General features: G+C 40.3%; 1 protein-coding gene across 3 annotated transcripts; it reads right to left on the reverse strand.

Moving 5' to 3' along the window:
* Window positions 1-897: 897 nt before the first annotated feature.
* slc35f4 (solute carrier family 35 member F4) lies at window positions 898-23,754 on the reverse strand. 3 transcript variants are annotated; one of them, XM_074660118.1, is made up of 7 exons: window positions 23,366-23,754; window positions 4,790-5,090; window positions 4,031-4,250; window positions 3,801-3,926; window positions 3,501-3,693; window positions 2,545-2,634; window positions 898-2,014 (listed from the first exon to the last, which is right to left on the reverse strand). In XM_074660118.1, the coding sequence occupies exons 1-7, from the start codon at window positions 23,577-23,579 to the stop codon at window positions 1,773-1,775; spliced, it is 1,386 nt and encodes a 461-aa protein (XP_074516219.1). In that variant the 5' UTR covers window positions 23,580-23,754; the 3' UTR covers window positions 898-1,772. The 3 variants fall into 3 exon arrangements, with proteins under 3 accessions (XP_074516219.1, XP_074516218.1, XP_074516220.1); XM_074660117.1 differs by having other exon boundaries at window positions 23,294-23,754; XM_074660119.1 differs by lacking the exon at window positions 23,366-23,754 and adding an exon at window positions 10,592-11,278.
* Window positions 23,755-24,059: the final 305 nt, after the last annotated feature.

The raw sequence follows: 24,059 nt of genomic DNA on the forward strand, positions 1-24,059 counted from the left end.
GGGGGGACAAATCCTGTGGGTCGCCCCTCCCCCCCCGTAAATTCTGCCCTTGCTTATCAGCATCCAGCAGAACTACTCTATCATGCAATTAAGATTTGAACATTACACATTCCTCTGCTACGTCTACAGTAGCAGTTGTTAAGCTGAAAGTGTCACATCGGCAAATGCTTCATTAGAGGTGTCAACTCACTGACTGCACTCCAACAACCATAATGGCACTGTGGTGTTAGACTCTTGGGAGTGTGTGTACATGTGTGTGTGTAAGAGTGATGCAGAAAGACTGAGAAACTATTCTCCTGACACCCCTCATCATCTCAATAGCACTATTTGAACTAAAATATAATTTTGCCACCACGGTATGTGACACTAGAAAGTCATTTTTACGAGTGCCTATCACAGTGTTATGCTCTACAGGCAAAACATGTCCCATGGGCTTTTTTAAAATTGCCAGGCAGATAGGTAGGCTACGCACTATTACCACAGATTGTGTGTATATGTGAAAGAGGATAAATTATAGTATAAACAATCATTCTCAATCTTCTTCAGTTTGCAGTGTGTGTGTATGTGTATGCGTGTCAGTAAGTGACAGCTAAGTGCAGCACAGAAAAGCATTGCATAATATATTATAGCAAAGAGAATTCTGTAAAGTCATCGCCGCTAAATCAATGCAATGCACTTAACAGATTACTAATATTGTATGAACCACACCGCTTAGTTCTGCTAAAAATATCTGGTCATGATACAAATGGTTGAAACAATAGTTTGGCTCTCATACAGTCTTATAAGACTGTTTCCACAGTTTCACTTACGAAAAAATGGTGATCACGCCTTAAACCTACTGTAACATTAAAATATAAGTCTTGACTAACATTAGACTGGCCGTATGGTGTTTGGCATGATTTCATGTTGGAGAGCGAATTCAAATGGAACGAAATGCAAGCGGGGCCATAGAAAAGGATTTTAGAAATACTGAGGCCATGAGTCCAAATCCACCCTGACCAAACAGATAACAAACAGCATTAATAATAATAATTATTATAATAGTAATATTTGTAAAAGTAAATAATAATACAAACTTGTAATGGTAATATATTTTGTGAAGCTTTAAAAGGCATCATTAGCATTGTATGCATCCTTGTCAGTGCTGATTTAGGCAACACAGAAATTACTGAGAAATCTAAAGATGTTCCAACATATTGTTAGAAAACTCAGTACTACAAGTACTACACTGCTAATTTGAGTTTTAAGTCTTTTATTATAAAACCAAAAGAGCCTGTACATTACGCATAATATAATTGTCATTCTTGTATATAATGCTATTCAATAAGAATTAAAATAATACTCTTATTGATACAGCTCTAAATAAATATCATAAATACATATAAGATTGAGCCAAATTGGCCCTGCCAATATTCATATTCACAGAATACAGTCCGCAGAGCAGGTCAAGGGAGGCCAGTCAGCTCTTGGTTTGGGTGCGTGCGAGGGACAGGACTGAGCGTGGCAAGTATTTCAAGAAAGTAATGAACACTTTCCACCCTTTCAACTAGCAAATTCCATGAATGATCTCCTTTCCCCCCTCCTGTAGTGAAGTGATGGAGGCAGAGATGCATCTCCAGAGTGAAGTTCACGACATCACTTCCCGTCTTCCTGATAGAGAGTCCATGTGGACCAAACATCCCGCCACACCTCCTGTGGTGGGCAATGGAGGATCATGAGCAGACAGGGCTTTAAGACTGGTTAGCAGAGGCTACTAGCAAAGCTCATCTATGTCATGCCAAGGGAATGGAGACAGTGCCGTTTGCTCGACTGCGGCTTCGAGTGTTGACGCTGGTTTCTGTGAGCTCCTCGCCGTGTTCTTCCGGCTTCTTGTCTGCGATGTTGGCCAGGAAACGCAGAGTGACTGAGTCCCACTCCTCTGGCAGCAGCAGGAGCAAGAAGCCCAGGCAGATGATGCAGGTGGCTGCCAGGCGCACCACACTGAAGATCACCTCATGTTTCAAAACATCTACGGCTACAGCAGGTGAAAGAAAGACAGGAACAAAAGAGGGAGACAAAGAGTGTGACAGGGGAGGAGGGTGGGGGAGAAACAAAAACAAATTGAGATTAATTACATAAAGTAAGATAAACCACAGGACACTGCGGCTGTAGGGGATGAGTGTAGCAAATGCGGCTTATAATCAGCACAAGCCATCCACTTTATCCTCTACGTCTTTGCGGTCTGGAGCCCTGGGACAAGTTGCCGTAACCCACTGACCTTCATGCAGTCCATCGTGGTTAAAGAAAAGAACTCGTCTGCAGGCATTTAGCGTCGCCTTAGCAACCTGATCCTCCCTCAGCGAGAGAATAGTTGCAGGGTTTGTTGAGGCACACTGATGATTGGGTTTCCAGGACGAGAGAGGCAGACTTGCTGTGTAATCTGTTTGCTACAGTGGCCCTAAGTGCTGACCTCTCAACACAAAACCACACAGTATGTGCAGCCATTTACTCTCATTTTCAATAATGATTAGGAAATTGCAGGTAACACTTATTAAGAAACCCTACCTGCATTGCCCGGAACACTGAGGAGTGTCCCTATGGAGATGAGAATGGGGTACGTCAGCACCACACCAACATGGACCAAGATGTTGAACACTGTAAAACACATCAAAGAGGTTGAAAACATCGGGGTACAAAGGGATTAGAACTGAAACGACTGGTGGATTAATCAATTCGTCGATCGACAGAAAAGTATTTACAAAGAATTTTGACAATCGATTAATCATTCAATTACTTTTTTTCAGCAAAAACGTCAAATGGTCACTAGTGCCAGCTTCTCAAATGTGAATATTTGCTTTTTTTCTATGATAGTGAACTGAAAATCCTCTGGTTTTGGACTGTTGGTCAGACAAAACAAGCCATATGCCAACCAGGGCTCTGGGAAATTCAGGCATTTTTCACTATTTTCTGACATTCTACAGATTAAAGGTTCCCTGTGGAGGTTTTTTAAATAGTAATATGGAGCAATGCTTTTTAGTCGTGGGTCCCTTATTTGTTTGTATCGTGCACATGTGCGAGGACGCACTTGCAGATGCGCAACCACGTAGCCGGTGTGTTTTACATCCTGCTGTTGGTTTGTGGCAGAATGCACTAAAAAACGTATCGTCAAGAAAGGCAGTGAATAAGAAGACTGCTAGCAAGTAAACATGCGCATATATTTACAATGTACAATTTAAAATATTTAAAAAACTGTCTTTACAAATATTCTGTGAGGAAGAAAAATCCATTCAATGTATTTGTTAGACCTCAAGTATACTACACAATGCGTTTCAGTGAGAAACACTAAAGGTAACACACCTAAAGTCTGTTTGCAAGACTCCACAAGACACCTTTAATCGGAAAAATATTGTAAATAATTATTAGCTGCAGCCCCAAAATGAATTCAAAACGCCTTCCGTGGAAACATGGGTGAAATCATGATCTTCACTCTTTTCTCTACTAGGATGTATATGCACTCTCACCCAGCCACAGTCCTGCCAGTCCACACAGGTATCCCCAGGGCAGTGAGGACAGTGAGCCCCAGTGCTCCACCTTGGTGAAGTAAAGGATGAGGGGCACACAGGAGATGAAGATGAGGTTGAAGAAGCCCATGGTGGAAAGGAAATGAGCCACTTCTCCGAGGTTAGCACTCCCCAAGAACATCTTGAACAGCACCTGGATGGTGAGGAGACAACTGTTAGTTTACACCAGTGACTATACAAGTATTTAAAGTCAGTGCAAAGGCAGTTCCACAAGTGGTTCAAACTGTAATGCGGTCTAACCTTGTAGAGGGCTGATGTGGAGGCCGAGCCGACAGCCAATGCCACGCCCACAAAGGAATCCCCATGGAAACCGTCAGCGTAAGCCATCATGACGATACCTGTGATGGCCATAATGGCTGCCACAATCTGCAGGTAGAGATTCAGAGCCGTCAGTGGCATCAATACTCCTCAGGAGTAAGAAAAACAGTTCTTGAAAGTATTATTATCACTATTGGAGTTTTCATACAGACCCGAACACCCATGAAACGGTCCTTGAGAACAATCCAGGACAGGAGAAAGACGAAAGCCTTGTGGCAGCAGTAGAGGGCAGAGACATCAGTGGCGGTCAGTTTCTTCAAGGCCATGAGGTACAGGTAGTTGGTCAGTGTCCACAGGATTGAGAAGGGCGCCGTTCTCTTTACGAAAAGCTTGAGAGTCATCCCATCCTCCCCGAAGAGCTTGCTGCACTCCCTGTTCGAGAGAACAAACACAGAAGGGTAATAGGAGTGATGCCACCCTGTTTTTCTTCTTGGAACAGCATCTTTGTTTGTCAGGCTTTTAGCCTTGCTATCAAGAGGACCGATGCTTTGAGGATGGAAATGTTGGTTGCTTAGTTGCCCGGTTCCTCGTGGACAGTCAGGTAGTTTAACATGTGTTGCAGGTGAGTGTAAAGAGCAGCAAGCCCTCTAGGGGGGCCCTAGTGGAGCTTTTATAGTCTTGTTCTACTTAGATTACACAGTTAACATTGGTATTATTACTTTATTTGGCTAAACATAAACACAACTAGATGACCATTTCTCTTTATTTTGGTGACAAACTTCTGTCTGTCTGCTATAGCTCTATACGCTCTTTTGTGTAGCAGCAACAGTAACAGTGGTAAGCACACATATTGCAAAAGCTTACTATAAAAGGTTCTAAGGAATCCAGTAGGGCAGATTGTGCTTTTCTTAAGTAAATGTTTTCTGAACTCGTCCTTATTGGATTTCAAAGATCATTTTGTTGGCAGTTACCTGAATTTCTGTATGGGAGTCTGCTTCTCCCGAGTGGTAACCACAAGTCCGGAGTAGTAGATGGGGAAGAAGAGGATGTTCCAGTTGCTGCTGAACCAGGAGATGAAGAAGGGACAGGAGAACGACTGGAAGGTCAGCTTAACCACCTGAGTGGTACCCACCCAGGAGGAGGAGACACACAGCACCAGCAGCAGGCCGCCCAGCACCTTCAGAGCTGTGTTGGTACATGTCTGATAGGACCGGCTCTCTTCGCTGGTCTCGCTGCCCGGTGTCTCTGCATGAGACTCTGAACCATCCTCTCCTGATGGGAGACAACAAGAGAAGAGACAATAACAGAAAGTGCATGGCAGGATCTCTACATGTGGGCTCTACTTCCTGTTCAAAGACAAATGACAACAGAAAGCCTCAAATATGAATCTATGAAATTTCTAATTACAAGATCTCAATGATTTTTTTAGCCGTGCTAGCAGCATGACTCTAGGAATCGCAATGTCGGTCAGCATGTCAATGCACCACTTTAGTTCCTTACTGAAATATCTCTGATGGATGGATTGCCATGACATTTTGTACAAACATTCATGATCCCCAGGGGATAAATCCTATTTGATCCCCTGACCATGAGGTTGACATTTTTGGCTTTTAGTTAAACTTCTTGACAACCATTTGATGGATTGGCATGAAATTTGGTACAGATATCCATTGTGTCAAGAGGATGAAGCCTGGTGAATTTGGGGATCACCTGACTTTTTCTGTTGTGCCAACATGAGGTTCGCATTTGTGGTTTTGAGTGAAATATCTCAATATGTCAATATCTCAATAATAACTTTGATGATCCCTAACTTTTCATCTGGCTCCATCATCAAGTCAAAATTTAAATTAGGCCCATTCTATATATAATATATGGTTTATGACCAAATACTTGCAAAACCAATGATATCAGCCTGAGCTCAACTGTGTGTTTTGTGCCAATTAGCAAATGTTAACATGCTAAACTTAAATGGTGGCTGTGGTAAACATTAAACATGCTCAACATCAGCGTGTTAGCATTACCATTGTTATAATGTTAGCATGCCGACATTAGCATTCAGCTCAGAGCTCCACTGCATTGCACACGTACAGCCTCACAGCCTTGTTCCTAAATCATTTACAGTATATTGGCCAAACTGCATTCTGTACGTATGCGTTGTATTACTGTACAGGAAGTAGCTTGTGTCTCCCTGGCTGGGCTCCAGCACATAAGCATACATTGATCAATTGCCCTCAGTGATCACTACCACAGTTTGCATTTCTTGCTGTAAAGGCGTTGATGCATAAACCAAAGGCTTTGTTAAAAATGTGCTGAGTTAGCATTGTGGCTGTGCATGTCACGAATAGCTTTGTCGCCTCATGATGCAGCACGTACTGTAGGCCTACACCCGTTGTAGTCAAGTGTGCACAGAAACCCGATGCCCAGAAAGCAAGAGTAAACCTAACCACATGACATTCCACAAGAAAGTCATGTCAACCTTGGCAGCCACTGTTTGGACTGTTGGTACATTCATGCAATGAAAATATTGCCTTTGACATATACTGGAAGATTGAAACGAGAATTTTATGGAGTAACTGGGAAAGAGGTATGGTATCACCCGACAAATTATACCCCAAAAACACCTAAAGATGGATGGATGGATGGATGGATGGATGGATAGATAAGAAGGGACTTCTTACAACACCTAAAGATAGATAGATAGATAGATAGATAGATAGATAGATAGATAGATAGATAGATAGATAGATAGATAGATAGATAGATAAGAGGGGACTTGTATCTAATCTTAAGCCAGTGACGCATGGTTGATCTGGCCCAGTGCCTTAATGGACTGCGGGACTGAATGGCTGAACTGTGCTGTGTAATATGTGAAGTGCTGTGTGCGTGGGCATTTCCGGAGAGAGCTCAGATCCGTTCTTTAACTTTCAACAGTGTGATCAATTTTCACTGGGGCAGGAAAAAAAGATGACATGTGCGGCTGGATGTTTGCTGCCTGTGCTCTCTTTCCTAGCTCAGCACGTGAAGCTCTACCATGGCTACAGACACTACAGCCCTGCAAGCACTGGAGCTTGTACCCGTAGTATCTCCCCTCTACAGTAGCAGGGCATCTCGGGGGTGATCATAATTGCATCTGATAGTCTTTTGTTTGTTAAGTGCAATGAGACCTCAGCAGGAAGTCAAGCTATGGGAGTAAAAGTAGTGCCACAGATAGGTCTAGGGAAAGTAGATGGCACCCACATGTAAATTAGAGCTTCAATGATTAATCAATTAGTTGATTAATTGTCAACAAGTCAAATAATTGCCAACTATTTTGATAATCAATTTATCCGTTTAATTTTTTAAGGAAAAAAAAGTCAAAATTCTGATTCTAGCTTCTTAAATGTGAATATTTTCTGGTTTCTTTACCCCTCTATGACAGTAAATTGAATGTCTTTGAGTTGTTGACAAAACAAGACATTCGAGGATGTCATCTTGGGCTTTAGGAAACACTGATCGATATTTTCCCCCATTTTCTCACATTTTATAGACCAAACAACTAATTGATTAATCGAGAAAATAATCGACAGATTAGTCAACAATGAAATGAATAGTTAGTTGCAGCCCTAATGTAAATAATTATTAACTTCCTCCAAAAGAAACACGTAACACAGTGTGTGGAGCACAGAGTCTTTGATCAAGTAACCAACGATAAGAATATTGGTAGCAGTTTCGTTTGTCTGTGTAAAGCTTTTAAAGTGTTGAGATGCCACTTTGCATCATCTAAAGACTCAACAGTTTTGCCAAACTTACAGTATATATCATGGAAGTTTTTATTGGACTTTAATAGTTGTAATCCACAGAAGAAAATCCATAAATGTGTACCATGATCCACAAATATTTCACTATCAACTATGACTAAAATTCGATCTCATTTGGTCTCCAAAAGTTATTAAAATAAAAGTTTAGAAGGGAAAATGTGTATTTTAAAAGCTCATCATGTTTTTTTAAAATGTAAAATCTTAATCTGAAAAGTAGCCAGTAACTACGTCTGTCAGATAAATGTAGTGGAGTAAGAAGTACAATATGAGATGTAGTTGAATATACCATAAAATGGAATTACTCAAATCAAGTGCAAGCACCTCAAAACTCTCCTTGAGTAAATGTAATTAGTTACTGCGTCAGTGCAGCGCTGGCCTGAGTCCATCCACACTGCAGTATCAAAACTTCCCAGCACCATGTTTAAAGCCAAGAGACCAAAAAAACCTTCAAACTATAAAAACCTTAAGCATCCAAAAAGTGTAAAACTAACGATGATTCCCACTAACAACAGAGTCAAACTCTTTTCCAGTTCAGCTCCATTCATAACAGACTGTGACCATCACCTTAGAAAACTCAGGTAAAGTGTTTCACCTTATAGTACATCCCAGCTGGGAGCAGATCTACAGGATGTGGTCAAAGCAAAATGTTCAACACGACACAGTTTATTTTCTACAGGATCATCGAGGGATTTGGTGTAATTTCATTCCGTCAGAGCAACGATTCTTAATCAACCTAATGAGCCGGGTGGTTGCTAACTGGAAAACAGATCAGATATTTCTGCAAGAGAGAAGCAGCTCTTTCATTCCTTTTTTTCCTCTATGTCTGCTTCTCGTCGTCCACCGAGCAAGATGGTTCGTGTTTCATAGCACCGACAAAACGTAAAGCTTTTAGTGTTGGATACGGGCTCTTCTGTCCTGAGGTAAAAGCCACTACAGGCTGATCTGGTGCCAAGATGCAGTAATATTATAACTCTACTATTCCCCCGCCTCATAAAAGCAGCTCTTGTGGCCAAAATTGTATTCTCATAACAGACAGAATTATTGCTGACTAATATTATTGTTCAAAAAGTTGCAAAGGAAACAATAACGCCTGACAAACAAGACCGACTGTCAGCACAGTATTGCAGTGAAATACTTCACTAAAGTAGAAAAGGTGCTATTTGGGGTGAATTTCAGTCAACTCAGTGTAAGTGTACTTGTTTGGTTCAAATTAAGGATTAGTAATCTTAAAGTACTTAGACTTATTAATTGAGTGCCAGCTGTCAGAAATAATTTGGTGCATAATTATGAGCCATGGGATGTTTCTTTTAAATAAAGATGATGATTCAGAATCCTAAGGAGTTAGTAGTTAAAAAGTCATGACATAAAAGTATGAATAAAATGCCTAAGCATGGAAATGTACTCTCCACAAACACATCAAAACACTAACATTAGAGTCAGAATATCTCTTTAACGTATTGACTAAATTTGAGACAATATCTTTTCTGCCTCTGTCAAATAAGAATACACATAATGTACATTTTTAAGGCTTCATGTAGGCTATAATGCTAACTATACTTAACTTGAGAATTTGAAAATACATGGAATAGTTGACTAGCTCCCTATGGCTAGAAAATTTGAAATTTCATTTCATTAAAGAAATCACAGTGCTGCACAGGATCACTCACTCACTACTACTGGCACCCATTAACAGAGCTCATCCACTCTGTGTGACGCAGCACGCTGCTCAAACCTCACATTTCAATCCATTCTGTGTTTTATCCCCGCTACTGACACTTCATGCCAGTGACATTGATGGATGGACCCCTGCCGGATCCAACATGAAGCTCACAGTTATGTCTGCGTCAGCGTTAGGCAGGCTTACCACAGGTCAAACAGCATCAAGTCTTTATCTAATTATAGGTCTGAAGATGTGACATGGTTATGATGATGATTAGCGGTATCACTCTTTAATCTCTGTTGCAAAAGTAAAAAAGGTGGAGGGATTTAGGTGAAGTTCAGGGGCTTTTAGTGATGAGGATGCTGAAGAAATGCTCAGTTAGATGAAGGAAGGACAGGTGAGCAGATGTGAAAGCAGCTGACTTGGAGCCTGTTTGGTTTTATTTTACATCAGTGCTGGCTGGGCAGCCAAAAACATATGCTGCTGCTACAACTACACTTCCTGTCAACACATTTAGCTTCTCAACTCTGCCAGCAGGAAAGTGAAATGATACAAATGTGTTTTTTTACAACCATCCAGAGGTCAAAAGGTCCAGATGGAAAATAAATAGCTCAGTTCAGTAGCTGGTTTTTAAATTCAAATTTCTGGTATCACACGTTCAAAGTGAATGTAGCACACCACGGTCTTAAGTAGGACATATCTAGGGTTGTGTATTTGCAAGGATCTGGCGATACGATACGTATCATGATACGATTCTGCGATACTGTAAGCAAGGCGATATATTGTGATTTTTTTTACTCTAATTTTAGGATAAAATCTGAGTAAAAAAAACAACAATATTTGTTTTATGTATATCTTAACAGTGGGATCTGCACTTGCATTTATCACAGTCCCTGTAACGTCCAACACTACTTTTAGTGCAATCTGAGCCACAGTTTGCCACAAATCCTTACATGGAAACTGTTAATTAAAAATCAAGTGTTTTTGAGAATCAATATCACAAAACATAATATCGCGATGCAAAGTGTATCGATATTTTCTTACACCCCTAGACACATCCGCATCACACTATTTGTGTTTCATATGAATAGCTATACACTCTATACACAGCGCATGTGATGCCTTATGGGAAATAAAAATGTCGTCAACTGTAAAACCTGTCAAAACGTAAATAAATAAAAGTACTCCACAGTTTTTAAGCAGCCTGACTGAGCTAATGCTGCCATCAACTCAGTTCCTGCTAACACATACACATGAAAACAGACATAGTTTGGTTATAAATGGCATCCTGGGCCTCTCTGGTTCCTTCAGTTTACCTTCAGAGATGGGACAGGTCAGGACCTGAGTGCTGTACGAGCTGAGAGGAGCCACTCGGGCTGAGTGCTTCTTCATCCTCCACTGGGGGCACAACACACTGTCCTTCCCTGGGAAGTAAGTATATGTGTGTGTGTGTGTGTGTGTGTGTGAGAGAGAGAGTAAGAGTGCCCGGGCTGCTGCTGCTGCACGCTCAGCAGCTCCTCCTGCTAGTGCCGCGCATCCTCAGACTCCCAACTCCTCCGTTTCTTCTTCACGCTCTTGATTGCCCTCTCCCCACCCCTCCTCCCGGATCTCTGTCAAACTCTTCTGTCTTCTTGCAGGCACTCCAGTCCTTACTCTCTGTTCCTCTCCAGCCCAGCGCGCTCACTGTTACTGGTGCTCTGACTCTCTGTCTGTCTGGATAGTGACACAGCTCAGTGGAGATAGCTCAGTGGGAAGTGCAGTGAAGTGGAGACTCTACTGTTGCACTGTCACGCCGTGATCCACTGTCTCCAAGGGAGACTGAGCTTCAAGTGTGTGTGGCACGGCGCAATCACTCCCCTCATCTCTTTCAATCCTCCACCCCTCCTCTTTTCTCTCCGTCGCTCTCTCGCTTTTTCCCCTCCTCTTCTTTTAGCTCCACAAATCAGCAGCTTTGTTTGGAAGGTAACCAAGCAGCCTGGAGTAATTATGCTGCGTTAGCTGCTGCCCCCTCCTTTCCTTCCTCCTCCTCCTCTCCTCCCCTCTCTACCTGACCAGGCTCCTCTCACTCCTTCCCTCCCCGTCCCTCTCTATACACTCTTGTCCCCTGTCTTCCAATAACACTCTCTCTCTTCTTGGCACATCTCCTGCTCTTCACCACTCCTTGAGAGTCAGATTATCGGTAGAGTTCTCTCCTGCAGCAACAATACAATTGAGCTCTGGAAAAGACAACTATCACAGAGACATGACAATCCCATATATATAAAATCTGTCATCCACTGAAGTAATCCTAGTGCTGTGAGGGAGAAGGGAGCCTCTGCCCACATGGTACTCACACCACTATTGCGCATCACTACTAGAATATGCTACCCACATGATATTTCCATTTCCAGACGGCATAAAGGAGAACAAACCAACTTTTAAAAGGAATACTACTCGTACTACTCGTGTTTGTATTGTTCTGTACATCTAACTATAACATTTACAACTTTAAATGAACAACGCATCCCATGTTATCTGTTGCTGGCATTGTGATTGCCTCTCTTGGCAACTACAAGAAACAGGTGAACACAATCTGTTTGTCATTCCTCTTAGTCTGATCATATTTCTATTCAACATATCAGCACTTTTTTTTGCTTCTGCATGTTTAAAGCTAGAGTGAAGATACTGGTAGCATGTGAAACTAGAAGTAGAACTAAAACTAAGGAATTGGTATCAACCATGTTGCTCGTCGCAAAGGAGGCTAAATAACGCTCCAAACTTGCCCTAAAGTTTGGCGAGGAAAAACTGGCATGGCCATTTTCAAAGGGGTCCCTTGACCTCTGACCTCTAGATATGTGAATGAAAATTGGTTCTATGGGTACCCACGAGTCTCCCCTTTACAGACATGCCCACTTTATGATAATCACATGCAGTTTGGGGCAAGTCATAGTCAAGTCAGCACACTGACACACTGACAGCTGTTTTTGCCTGTTGGGCTTCAGTTTGCCATGTTATGATTTGAGCATATTTTTTATGCTAAACGCAGTACCTTTGAGGATCTGTCATTGTTTTGTGTTGTTAATTGATTTCCAATAATAAATATATACATACATTTGCATAAAGCAAGCTATTTGCCCACTCCCGTGTTGATAAGAGTATTAAATACCTGACAAATCTCCCTTTAAGGTACATTTTGAACAGAAAAAAAAGTGTGATTAATTTGCGATTCATCAGGATTAACTTTGGAAAATCATGAAATGAATTATGATTAAATATTATAATCGATTGACAGCCCTAATAAGCAATAACTTGACACTTTGCAATTGCTTGTAGAGAGCTGTGTCTCCCACCACCCAGCTCGACTGCTCTGCTTGAACAAACGCTATGCTTCATCACTTCAACCCATCATGCTTACTGTAAGCACTTTTGACTGCTGCTTCTTCACTTCTACTTAAGTAAAACATTTTGCGCAGGATGTTTACTGGTAATGGAGTGTTCTTACATTAAATATTTACATTGTGATGATGCTTTAATAAAAGATTTCAATACTTTTTTTCCCATCACATCATTGCACAGTCAAGGGAAACCCTCTCATCAGCAGAAGGCGTGGACCTGAGGAGGGTCAGACTGGGCCATGCGAGTCCCCCTCGGGACTGTGGTCCGGAGTTTCCATCTCTAGGAAAGCCCTCTGGCCATTTTATCTCCAGCTGTGGTTTATCTGCCTGAAGACTTAATGGACCTAAATATTGCTTGGGCCTTTACATCAACAACATATCAGTGTCTCGTGTATGCGGTCAGACACATGAGGCCTTGCAGCCTGTAACGTGATCTTAATATAACCTATGCTATGCTATGCTTACCCTCTCACCAGGAAAATCAATACTAGCCAAGCCAGGAACAGTAACACTATGACCTGAGATAGAGAAAGCACTCAAACATGCAACGTGGAAAATGCAATGTCTATGTTGCTTTGTTAAGAATAGTAAATGAGTGCTACTACAGTCATGTTTGCTCCAGGATTTCTGTTATTATATCAGTATCACCCCTCCCTTCCTGTCTCTCCAATGCTCATCAGACAAATCCTTGGCACTTTTATAGAGAGCATAACAGATCAGAGCAGTGCTCTGTGCATTCCTCAGGCTGTGAGAGACAGCACAGTTATTGTCTGGCTGTTTGTTACAATAGAAAAACAACGCAGGGCCACGTTCCAGTAACACCATGGTAATAGATTTGTTTGAATGCAGGATTCAATATTGAGGAGGCACTTTGAGAAAAAGCAACACTCGGTTGTCATTCTTTAGGAAGATGCCACGGTGCAAGCACACTTATTTCCCATGGCCAACACTAATGCATTGAGTGATGTCGTGAGAATGTGGCTTTGATTAAAATGTTGAATGCTGAAACGAATGTTTGGTCTGGTGTAAGCAGGGGATGAGCTGGAGGTATGGATCCCCTGAGACAAGGAGGGTTAAACTTAAAAATAGCCCTGCTGATGAGTGGAGCCAACAGCTAGACAGGGAGGGGACAGAAAAACGGTCCAGTCAGCAGAGCCCTGGATGCTAATCGCTATCAGATTAAGAGAAATACCTGGAACATGTGCGCTACAGGAGGCCACATCTCAATTTCAAATATTAGACTCAAAGTGATTGTTCCTTTCTCTATTGTGAATTTCATATTGCTTTTAGGTATAGGTACCTTTAGCTTCACACATCACAAGGTCATTGACAGCTCACAAATTCACTTGTATGTTTGTTTTCTTTCACGTCAGCAGCTGAAAATACCAGATTATTTATCAATTTTTCTGCCTCTTCATCGGTTTTGCAGCCAAAAAGCACCATAAAATGTACACTTCTCAGTATAACACTATAATTCAACAGCACCACAAACTACTGCTCCAAAATGACCATAAAGTTGAATTAATACCTCTCTAAAATAGCTTCAACAAAATCCAAACATCACAAACTTCTATAACCTAGCTCGGTGTAAATAATAATAAACAGTAAACATACAATGGTACTGTTGCATCACAGATCAAAGCACAAAATAGTACAGCATCCTCTCGCTTTACCTCCATAGCAACAGCGGGCCTTGTGTGTACTGACGCACTTTGCCAATTCAGGCTCTTTTGTCATTTAGATTAACCAATGCTCCTCAGTTTATGGTGCAAGCTCCTTTGTCTTTAGCCCCTCTATTTAACTCATCACATCTCAGCGAGGACCAGGAGCAGAGGACGACGACGAGAGATGAGAGACAGAGGCATGAATGTTATCTGCAGCTGATGTTAGCTGTAGTGGAGACTGGACAGACCATGAATCAAAGTCCTAACTGTTCCACTCATTGGACCTCATATCATCAACTCAACTCAATGTAGTTAGTACATTGAAAGATGAGGACACCTAGTGGTGAATATGGTGGACTGTGTTACAGGTGCATAGACGGAACATGAAGACAGACGTTCCTAAATGAACATTTTACTACCACCAGTGGGAATGCACTGAAAACATGCATTTGTAAAACTCAACAGCAATGTGTCTTTCAGAAACAGTGCTGGATAATTTATATTGCTGTAGACAGTTTTCATAGGGCCTATTTCCTCTGTAGAAAGTAGTCCTGATGAAATCTATTTACAGCGAGGTTTGTGCATTATTTATTCCCAGTTACGGATATTATTGGAAAAGAACATGGCTGTATTAGCGTTTTATGGGCCCCCAGGGCAAAAGCACCAAGTAATGGGTGTAATAATTTGCAGCTGAACAGGCCTTCTGCTGCACAGTGAGATGTGGCAACAACAAAGGAGACCAGAATATTCAATTCTACATAGACGACCGAAAGCAGTCGCACATTTTGGCGTGATGCCGAGATTGAAAAGTGGCTGATGGTGTGCAACTGTATAGGGAATAGGAACCGCAGTGCATTCTGGGGTAAGCCGCCAATTTGGACAGTAGCTCTTCACCGGTCTGTTCATCTGTCAATCGTTCATCATCAGAAATGTAAAAAAAGTACGTGCTGACAGAGGCAAAGGGGCCATATATTACTAAACTGAATTTAGTTTATCACATCGATAATTAGGAATTAGGAGGACCTTGACATTTTGTCACCAATTACAGTCAGTGATGTGTTTTGGTGTTAGTGAACACCTGTCAGCAGATCAAAATATGTTATTCTTTGGAAGCCGATGTTTGATTTTCAAACAGAGTGATGTATGACATTAAAGGTCCAATATTGTGCTCATTTTTAAGTTCATACTTGTATTTTGTGTTTCTACTAGAACATGTTTACATTCTGTTATTTTTTTAAAAAAAACTTTATTTTCCTCATACTTTTGGCCTGAATATGCCTGTATTTACCCTCTGTCTGAAACGCTCCGTTTTAGCGCATTTCAACGGAATTGCAACAGGATTGCGTTGCTAGGCAACAGCTTGGGTCCATGTGTGCTTCCTGTCAGTTGATGACATTCACATACACTGCAACCAGGAATAAACTGGGACACATTTAGAATGTTTATGTTTAAAATTGTGTCAAGGGTCTAAATATTGTATTTTCGTGACATCACGAATGGGCAGAAATCCTGACAGCTTGTTTCAAATGCAGAGTTTCTGAATACGGGCTGTGTGTATTTCCCTGTGGATTGAGCGTTTCGATACTTTCACAGTATTTATATAGGACTTAAGCCTGCTTTATAATAAAACAAATAAAATTAAAATATGTCCCCTTTAAGATCTACGAGGCAAATGCAAACTACACTCATCCAGACAGTTAACTAGCTGATGTTGTGAGAACGGATTACTAACAAAACGTTGGCTAATACTTCACTGAATCTATCGGTATCTTGTAAAATGAAACCCATAACGTTATCCTACCTTTGTGTCTGACTGTATACTATATATACTACAATTCGGCTTTTATTTTCAAATTTTTTAGTTAACCAAATATACAAAACATACAAAACACAAACTAACACAAACATGGCTCCAAATTCCCTCCCTATCCCACCCACATACAAACTGAAAAAGAACCACACTCAAAAGGAGTAGGCTAGTTAACGATTAACTGAATTAAAAAGGATAAAAAATGAAAAAAACAAATTAAATACACAAATAAATAAATCATAAATAACGAGATGCAGTGTTCTGACTTATTCATTTGACTAATGATGTATAAAGTCTGACAATTTTGTTATATCAAATCCGATTATGTTATCTTTTTGACACTTGCAGTAAACAGCCAGCGGATGGCACTCTCACCCTTCATCCTCCAAAAATGCGTTTTCAGTCCACGATGGCGGCAGCAGCACCAGTTTCATCTCTTTGCCCACATAACGGGAAGAAGCTCGGCTAAGCTCATCGTTTTATATTAATATTAGGTTTGTTTCTTTGTACCGAGAATGTTATTATTGGGGACGTTTGTGAATGTTTGTTCTGTTGTTTCAAAATGAACAAAAAAACAATAATATTGAAAATAAAAACTACTCAAACTAGTAAGTACAATTTCCTCAAAACAATGACTTAAGCAAATGTAACGGAGTAATTGTAACTCGTTACTACTCACCTGTGATTATCAGTTCCTGAGTCTACCTCTATGTTGATGCTAGCTGTTGATCTGTGTATTTAAAATCACGCGTTTGCTGCCCTCTAGTGGTGACAACAAGGAACTGTGAAATTAGTCAAACTAACGTCAATGCAGTAGTAGTGTATAGTCATGGTAATGATTGGTCATAAGCAATAATAAGATTCCAAATACACGATATTTAGTGTAGTTATTTAATGTAGTTGTTTAATAGAGTATTTTTTTAGGGATTTTTTTGCACACATAAAGGAAAAGAAGCACAACATCCCAATGGGTGTTTTCCTTTTTGTATTTCTCATATTGTGTTGACATAACGATTCAAGGGATTAACTGTAAATCGTTAGAAATACAGATAGTATTATTAACATATAAATGTCTTCATGACACCTCCTTAAAATACATAATCAGTATTGATAACTGTTAATCCTACTAAAGTCTACAATGGCACTAGCTTTACTAATTCTATGATGCTGTTACTCTCTGTGACCACTGGAGGGCATTAAAGCTCAGGATTTATAATGCACAGGTCAGGTTAGCAACAGGCTGTTTTTATTTACTAGTTGTTTAACCTGAATAAAGTTATATTTTTTAAGCATTAGCAGTTCCTGAGTCTACCTCTATGTTGATGCTAGGAGATGTTGATCTGTGTATTTAAAATCACCAGTGTTTGCTGCCCTCTAGCTATTAAATATAAATAATCATGGCCATCCAAATTAAAAGCAAAAGATATGAACATCATTACATTATATAGACTTTCTCTCAGCACCCCCATCTCTGACTGACTTCCAGCATCCCTGCTAGCAATTATGTACCTACATCCATGGTGTAACATCGGTACCCAACATGGCATTGACACCAACAGACATAGTCAGAAGTCACATGACTGCAAGGCATCTATTGGAGTTACAGAGCTACTGACCTATAGTCATGCCACTATTGGTCATATGTTGTAGTGATGTACGTCAGTGACTAAATATTTTTGGCTGGCCCCTGCTGTTGGGCTCCTATTTTGTGTATATTTGTGTATGTACCCAGTCACCTCCAAGTTACCCTTAAGTACATAACACACACAGCAGACTGTAGGCCTAAATGACAGCTTCATTATTTGCACTCCAACCAGTGCTCCTATGCTGGAGTACCTGGCTGGCCCTGCCTGTGTCTCTCTACAAGACAAAGCCACATCATGATTAGGTAATAATGCAGGACCTGTCTTAGTTGATACCGTACTAGTTTTTCAACAAATTTACAATTAATCTAATTACCTTGGGGCTTTTGGGGCCCCAGCGCAGTTGTTCACGTAGCCCAGATGGATCAGCTAAGGCAAGTTGTTATCGAGTTATTCAAATTACATTTTTTATTCACTGCTTTGAGCACCACAAGTTTAGGGCAGCAGCAGAAATCTCAGGGATACACATCTCAAAACAGGTGCACATAACATCCAACAGCTATCAGAATGGCTAGATACCACTATGGGTAGATATATATGTTTGCAGTGATTTTGGTGAAATAACCCTGTAACTTAGCCCTGGAAACATAGCAGATTTAAAATTACACAGTATGCTATACTATATATATATATATATGTATATATATATATATATAGTTTTTTTTATTTTTTTAGCAGTGCAAAAACAAAACAGCACTGACTTTATTAGTACAACAATGAAAATGACATGAGACAACAAACAAAACAAAACAAACAGCAAAAACAAAAAAGGATGAAATAATAGTCATAATGATTCCAGTAATAACCTCACAAAATAAAACAAGACAAAACAATAACAATAACACAAAAAAAAATTATAATAATAATTAAAAAACAACAATAAGAACAATAAAATAAATAATAATAATACCATAAATAATTATATTAATACTGTAAATATTATTATTATTATTATTAATAATAATAATAATAATAATAATAATAATAATAATAATAATAATAATAATAATAATAATGATAATAATAAGTAGAGGGGAGGTTGTTAGGATATTTCCATGTGTGTTTATATGTACATTGGTTTGTGTTAAATGGGTAGGTGAGTGATACTGATGAATGGGCCCAACGTCTGTGAAATGAGTCTATTTGGTTGTTTTTTAATGCTATTTGTCTTTCTGTTGAAATGTACTCAGATAGTAGTAGGTGCCACTGGGATATTGAGACGTTATTTCGGTCTTTCCAGTTTAGTAATATTGTTTTTTAGTGATTGTTAAGGCAACTAGCGCGGATTTTTCATATTATATTTCATATAATGACAGTATGCGATACAATTAATATATTAAATACTACTTTTTTAGAATCTAAGTATAATTTTAGCTTTTGCAAACCCAATGAGCTGTGGTATAAAAATATATCAATGTTCTCATTCTGATTTAAACATGGAGATAGTAATTAGACTAAGTACTATACTGACATTTTCTGTCTGACATGTCATTAGAGGATGTGGACGGTCACTTTATTGTTGTTGTTGGATTTACAGACCAGAAGAGGGCAGTGTTAGGCTGCTGACCAGACTGTTGGTGTACTCCGCATGATGGAAAGACCATTACAAACCTTTCACATATTGTGCCCTTCTATTATGTAATATTACTTTTGGTTTACAGAAAATTGCACACATGGAAAAAACTTCTCATCCATTAAGAGAATTGCTGTGGCCAGCTAAAATACTTAGTCTCCTGACACACGGTACTACAACATGTGACCAATATCCCAGTGTCATGAGTACAGGTCAACAGTTCTGTAACTCCTGTGGAGAAATATTGCAGCCAGGTTTTTGCTCATTCAAAGGAGCGAGTGAGACTAACAGCACTCCAGGAGTCGTTCAGGCAAAGCTCATATCCCATTCGACTCTAGGCTAGTTATAAATAGCACCGAGTGAGCAGGCATGGGAACGGGACAGTCCAAAATAAGTGCGTGCACATACAGAGTGTTTTAGGCAAAGTCTGAGGAAGACGGTGAATTCACCTGCTGTTAACACTGGATGTAAATGGTTTCCAAAATGCAAAAATGAATTACCAATCAGTACCAACATGAATGGATTCAAAGGCATGTCTATTTTTCTTTGTATATCTCTTCAGACTTTCTCTGGAGACTGACGTGCTCATAACAACACACCCCATTGTGATAAATGGTTGCATTTCACGCCCTTCCTTCAAAATGTTCCTCTGAGTGCCGGTTTGTGTTGTTGTTGTCATGCTGTGATGCCGGCGGTGAACAACACAGACCCAGTGCTGAGTGGGACTGCCACCTACAAGCACCTGTCATTTCTCCACCAGCACCATACCTATCTACCCAGCGGGGATGCCTGCCAGCGCTACAGAATTACCCTTTTCTAAATTGCCTACTCAAAACAAGATACACAGCAAATTATTGTAATAGTTTTGTGGGAGATGCTGATTTCCTGCACACACCATTGTTGTTTGCTCCAGCAGGAGCTAAGTGGGTGCTGTAGGAATATGTTGTCCTTTCATATGCTGATGTAAAGTCAATTACTTGTCATTTTTCTCTTAAGCAAATAGTTGTGGTATAATGTGCATAAAGTGGTACATTAGGAACTATTGCACCATGCTTGTTTAGAATGACATTTACCTTCTTACTTTCAGCATTATATCATGACTGTATGCATTAGAGCCCAGAACCTGTCACCAAATGTAGTCCACAATCCCCCTCAGGGGCATCTTCTAATTCAACGCAGATGGCAAGTGGCAATAATAAACTGGCACCAGAATCTGACTAAATATATCATTACCCCATAGGCTTGGCAGGGTGAGCCTACTGTTCTATTTACGTGCTGCTTTGTCTTACCCTTCATGGAAAATGATACTCAGCAGATTGAGGGACATATGATTCTCAACTCAAGGTTTACAAATGTGTAAACAAAACAAACTAAACAGTTGTGACGCTTTCAGGCAGCATTAAAATAAAAGTGACTTTGCGCATTATTGTTTCAAAGAACTATTAAATACGGGTGTGCACATAACCAGTCTCCTTCGCAGTGACAGCACCAGCATGTTTAATAGCTGTGCAAGCAGGAGAAATGTGACAAGTATGCTGCCCTCAGGAATACCTTCTGTTGACTCTGGCATGCATAAAATCATTTGATGGATAGATGGAGAAAGGGTCCAGGGCTACAGATGGCATATTTCATCAGAGGAATGGGAAATGCCTTTCAAATCAAATAACCCCTCCGCTCGCAGATTCACTGGCTTTTATAGTCTTGGTGTGGATGCTATTACAATCCACACCTGCTCCTTATACATGAAATTACAGCACAGATGACAACCCATCTATCATTTTGGTCAGCTTCAGTACAGTATGCATAATCAATGATATGGGACCGACAGCGGCCTCTCTACTGGGAACAAACGCTGCAACTAACTGCCATTTATTTGTGTTGTATTCAAATGTCTTGTGTTGTCTGACCAACAGTCCAAAACGCCAAATATATTCCGTTTGCTTTCATATATATCAAAGAAAAGCAGCAAATCTTCACATTTGAGAAGCTGGAACCAATGAATGTTTGGTAATTTTGCTTGAAACATCACTAAAAGGTTATAATTGATTGTCAAAATAGTTAATAATAGTTATCGATTAGTCGACTAATCGATTCCCAGCGCTTTTGGGAACAATATTATCTCTTGATATCAGCCCTTTGATGATAGTGTATGTTAACATTCATATCGTGGATTTTGCCATTCAAGCATCAATAAAATAAGCAAACAGTTAGGCCATTTCAACTTTTGAAAATAACTAATGAACAACAATGATTTATTGCTTCTATAGTCTATTGCAAAAATGTACTCATAATACGATATTAGCCTTAAATCACTTTCAGTACCAGAGCCAAAACTCTTGTATTTGTTACACAATAAGTTTAAGAGGTCCTTGAACTGCTAAAGTTGTTCAATCTGTTTTTAATTTAAAGTTGTGGGTACCCCTCATTAATCAGGTGTTCTTCTAAAAGACTAATCTGGGCAAGTAGATAGATTCTCAAATGAAAGTGTGTGATTGCATTCATGGTTAATCTACTGCAACTGACAGCCCTGATAAACAGGAGGCAGTTAATGAGAGACATGCTCATTTCCTCTTTCCTCAGCCTCCATCTACAGAAGCATTGAGGTGCTCTCAGCTCATCCAAAAGAGCCTCAGCTGAAAGTGATTGAATGAGGCCCTATCTGCGTACGCACTTGTGCTTTCAGACTTAAAACAAGTTTGTCAGAGTAATGCGTTGTGTCACAGAGTACCAGGGTTTGGGACTAGATCTGAGTGGGAACGTCATAACATTGGGAGTACATCTCTCGTTCAGACGTGCACCTCCAAGTCATGAATTTGTAGCTAAGCTTTTATGTAACAGCCAGAGGGAGATGTTGGTGAGCTTACGTGACAAGACCAATTCATTTGGGGGTGAAAGTGTTGCAGCATCTGAAACACAAGAGGCTCACAGACACATGACCAATTCGATTTTTGGGGGATTTATTCCAGAAAAGCGCCAGTTCACCCCTATTTTAAAGAAGGATGACACAGTACAATGAATAGGCCAATTAAGTAACACAGAGGTGAGAACCTGTGACTTTTCTAATGCTACAAACCGTGCTCTGCACTCTTTGCTTCATTACCATAAAGCCATCTGTAAAACCACTGATTAGCTGCGCACAGAGCATTGCAAACGTTTGTTCTTTTCCTCTTGTTATAATCCCACTGGCAATACTTCAACAGAACTGGAGGGCACGATTTTAAAGATCATCCCTGAACAAAGTGCACCATCAGCTCTCCTCTGCAATCCCAGCCATTGTCTCCGAGTCAGCAGAAATACAGAGCATTGCTCTACAAATCAAAACGACGTTGACAAATGAAAACTATAGAGAGGCTTGAAGTATTGAAGCGTTGCTGAATATCTCAAGCACGTCAGGAGATAGCTGGCAATATTCACTGTGTTTGTCATTGGGGAAATTGATTGTTTTAATTAAACATTTGGAATTCAACCTGAGGCTGCCATGTAAAGGATTGTTTATACAGAGTCCCACAACATGAGTGTTTGATGTGGACAACATTAGGCTACAGTTTAAACAAGTCACCTTGAAATTGAATTTGAAAATGACAGCTTAATTTGTGCATGACACTTTGCTGTGTAATTGCACAGCCTGGTTTGTTTCGTGTCTCTCTAATGTCGTGTCTCAGAGATGGATGGGCCAGCAGCATCACCCAGCCTCCAGCTCACAGTAGCAGTGATTGACATCATGCAGCTCCATAAAAGCCATAATTAAAACCCAATTATCCAAGTTTGCAATAGTGGATTTTTGCAATATCCTAATTAAAAACAAGATAAGAAGATTCGTGCATTGTTTTTTCTTCCTCACACACCACCGGCACAGACTATTTGTTTTCTGTGTTAGTATAAAATCCCTCCATGCACATATTTATTTCTATAAATGATATAAATTGTGTAAATCTTAAATTCAGGCTATCTCACCTCCTAGGACAGAAAGGCGTGACATTGTCGCATCCACTGATGATGCCATCACTTTGTTTTCTTTGCACTCACTTCTATGACTGGAGTATCCCGGGTTGTAGCCGTAGTAGCCGGTGATCCTCAGGATCCGGTCCTCTATGTCGTGCACCCCGTTGGCTGTCACTTTGGAGACGCCGTCCGTGCAGACAGAGCAGCTGCCAGCGGTCGGTAAGTGCGTGTTGATGAGGGGCTCCAGCCGGATGCAAGGCTGGTCTGCACTCTCCAAAACACTCTCGCTGCTCATCATTGTAGGTCCGAGCGGACAGAGATGAGAAGAGAGCGAGGATGAGCCCTGATCACCATGTAAAGGGACCCTCTGGGCTGCATCAACAATCAGCAACAAGAGGAAAGGATATCCACATGCACATCCACATCCACATTCCTCCAGTGATGCTCCAGGATGCAGAGCAAGGTTATCTCACTCCAGGAGCCTGGCAGGTACCAGACACTAGGGGGCGTGTCACTACTATCACATGCTCTCAATTCAATTAGCTGTTGGAAAAAGGACAGAGCCAACATTCATTACAGCCTTCATAGTTCCTCAAAACAAAAATCTTTTTTTGTTGTGTATGTTTTTTTTTGGTTTTTTTGCTTTGTTGTTTTTTTTTTTTTAACTCTACTCTTTCTTTTTGTCATTATTATTATTATTATTGTTATTTATTTTCTTGGTTTTGTTTTGTTTTTGAATGTTGAGGTTGTTTTCTCTCTAGTGTACTTGATGGGTTTG

This window comes from Sebastes fasciatus, chromosome 15 (genome assembly GCF_043250625.1).
Source record: "Sebastes fasciatus isolate fSebFas1 chromosome 15, fSebFas1.pri, whole genome shotgun sequence".
Lineage (NCBI taxonomy): Eukaryota > Metazoa > Chordata > Actinopteri > Perciformes > Sebastidae > Sebastes > Sebastes fasciatus.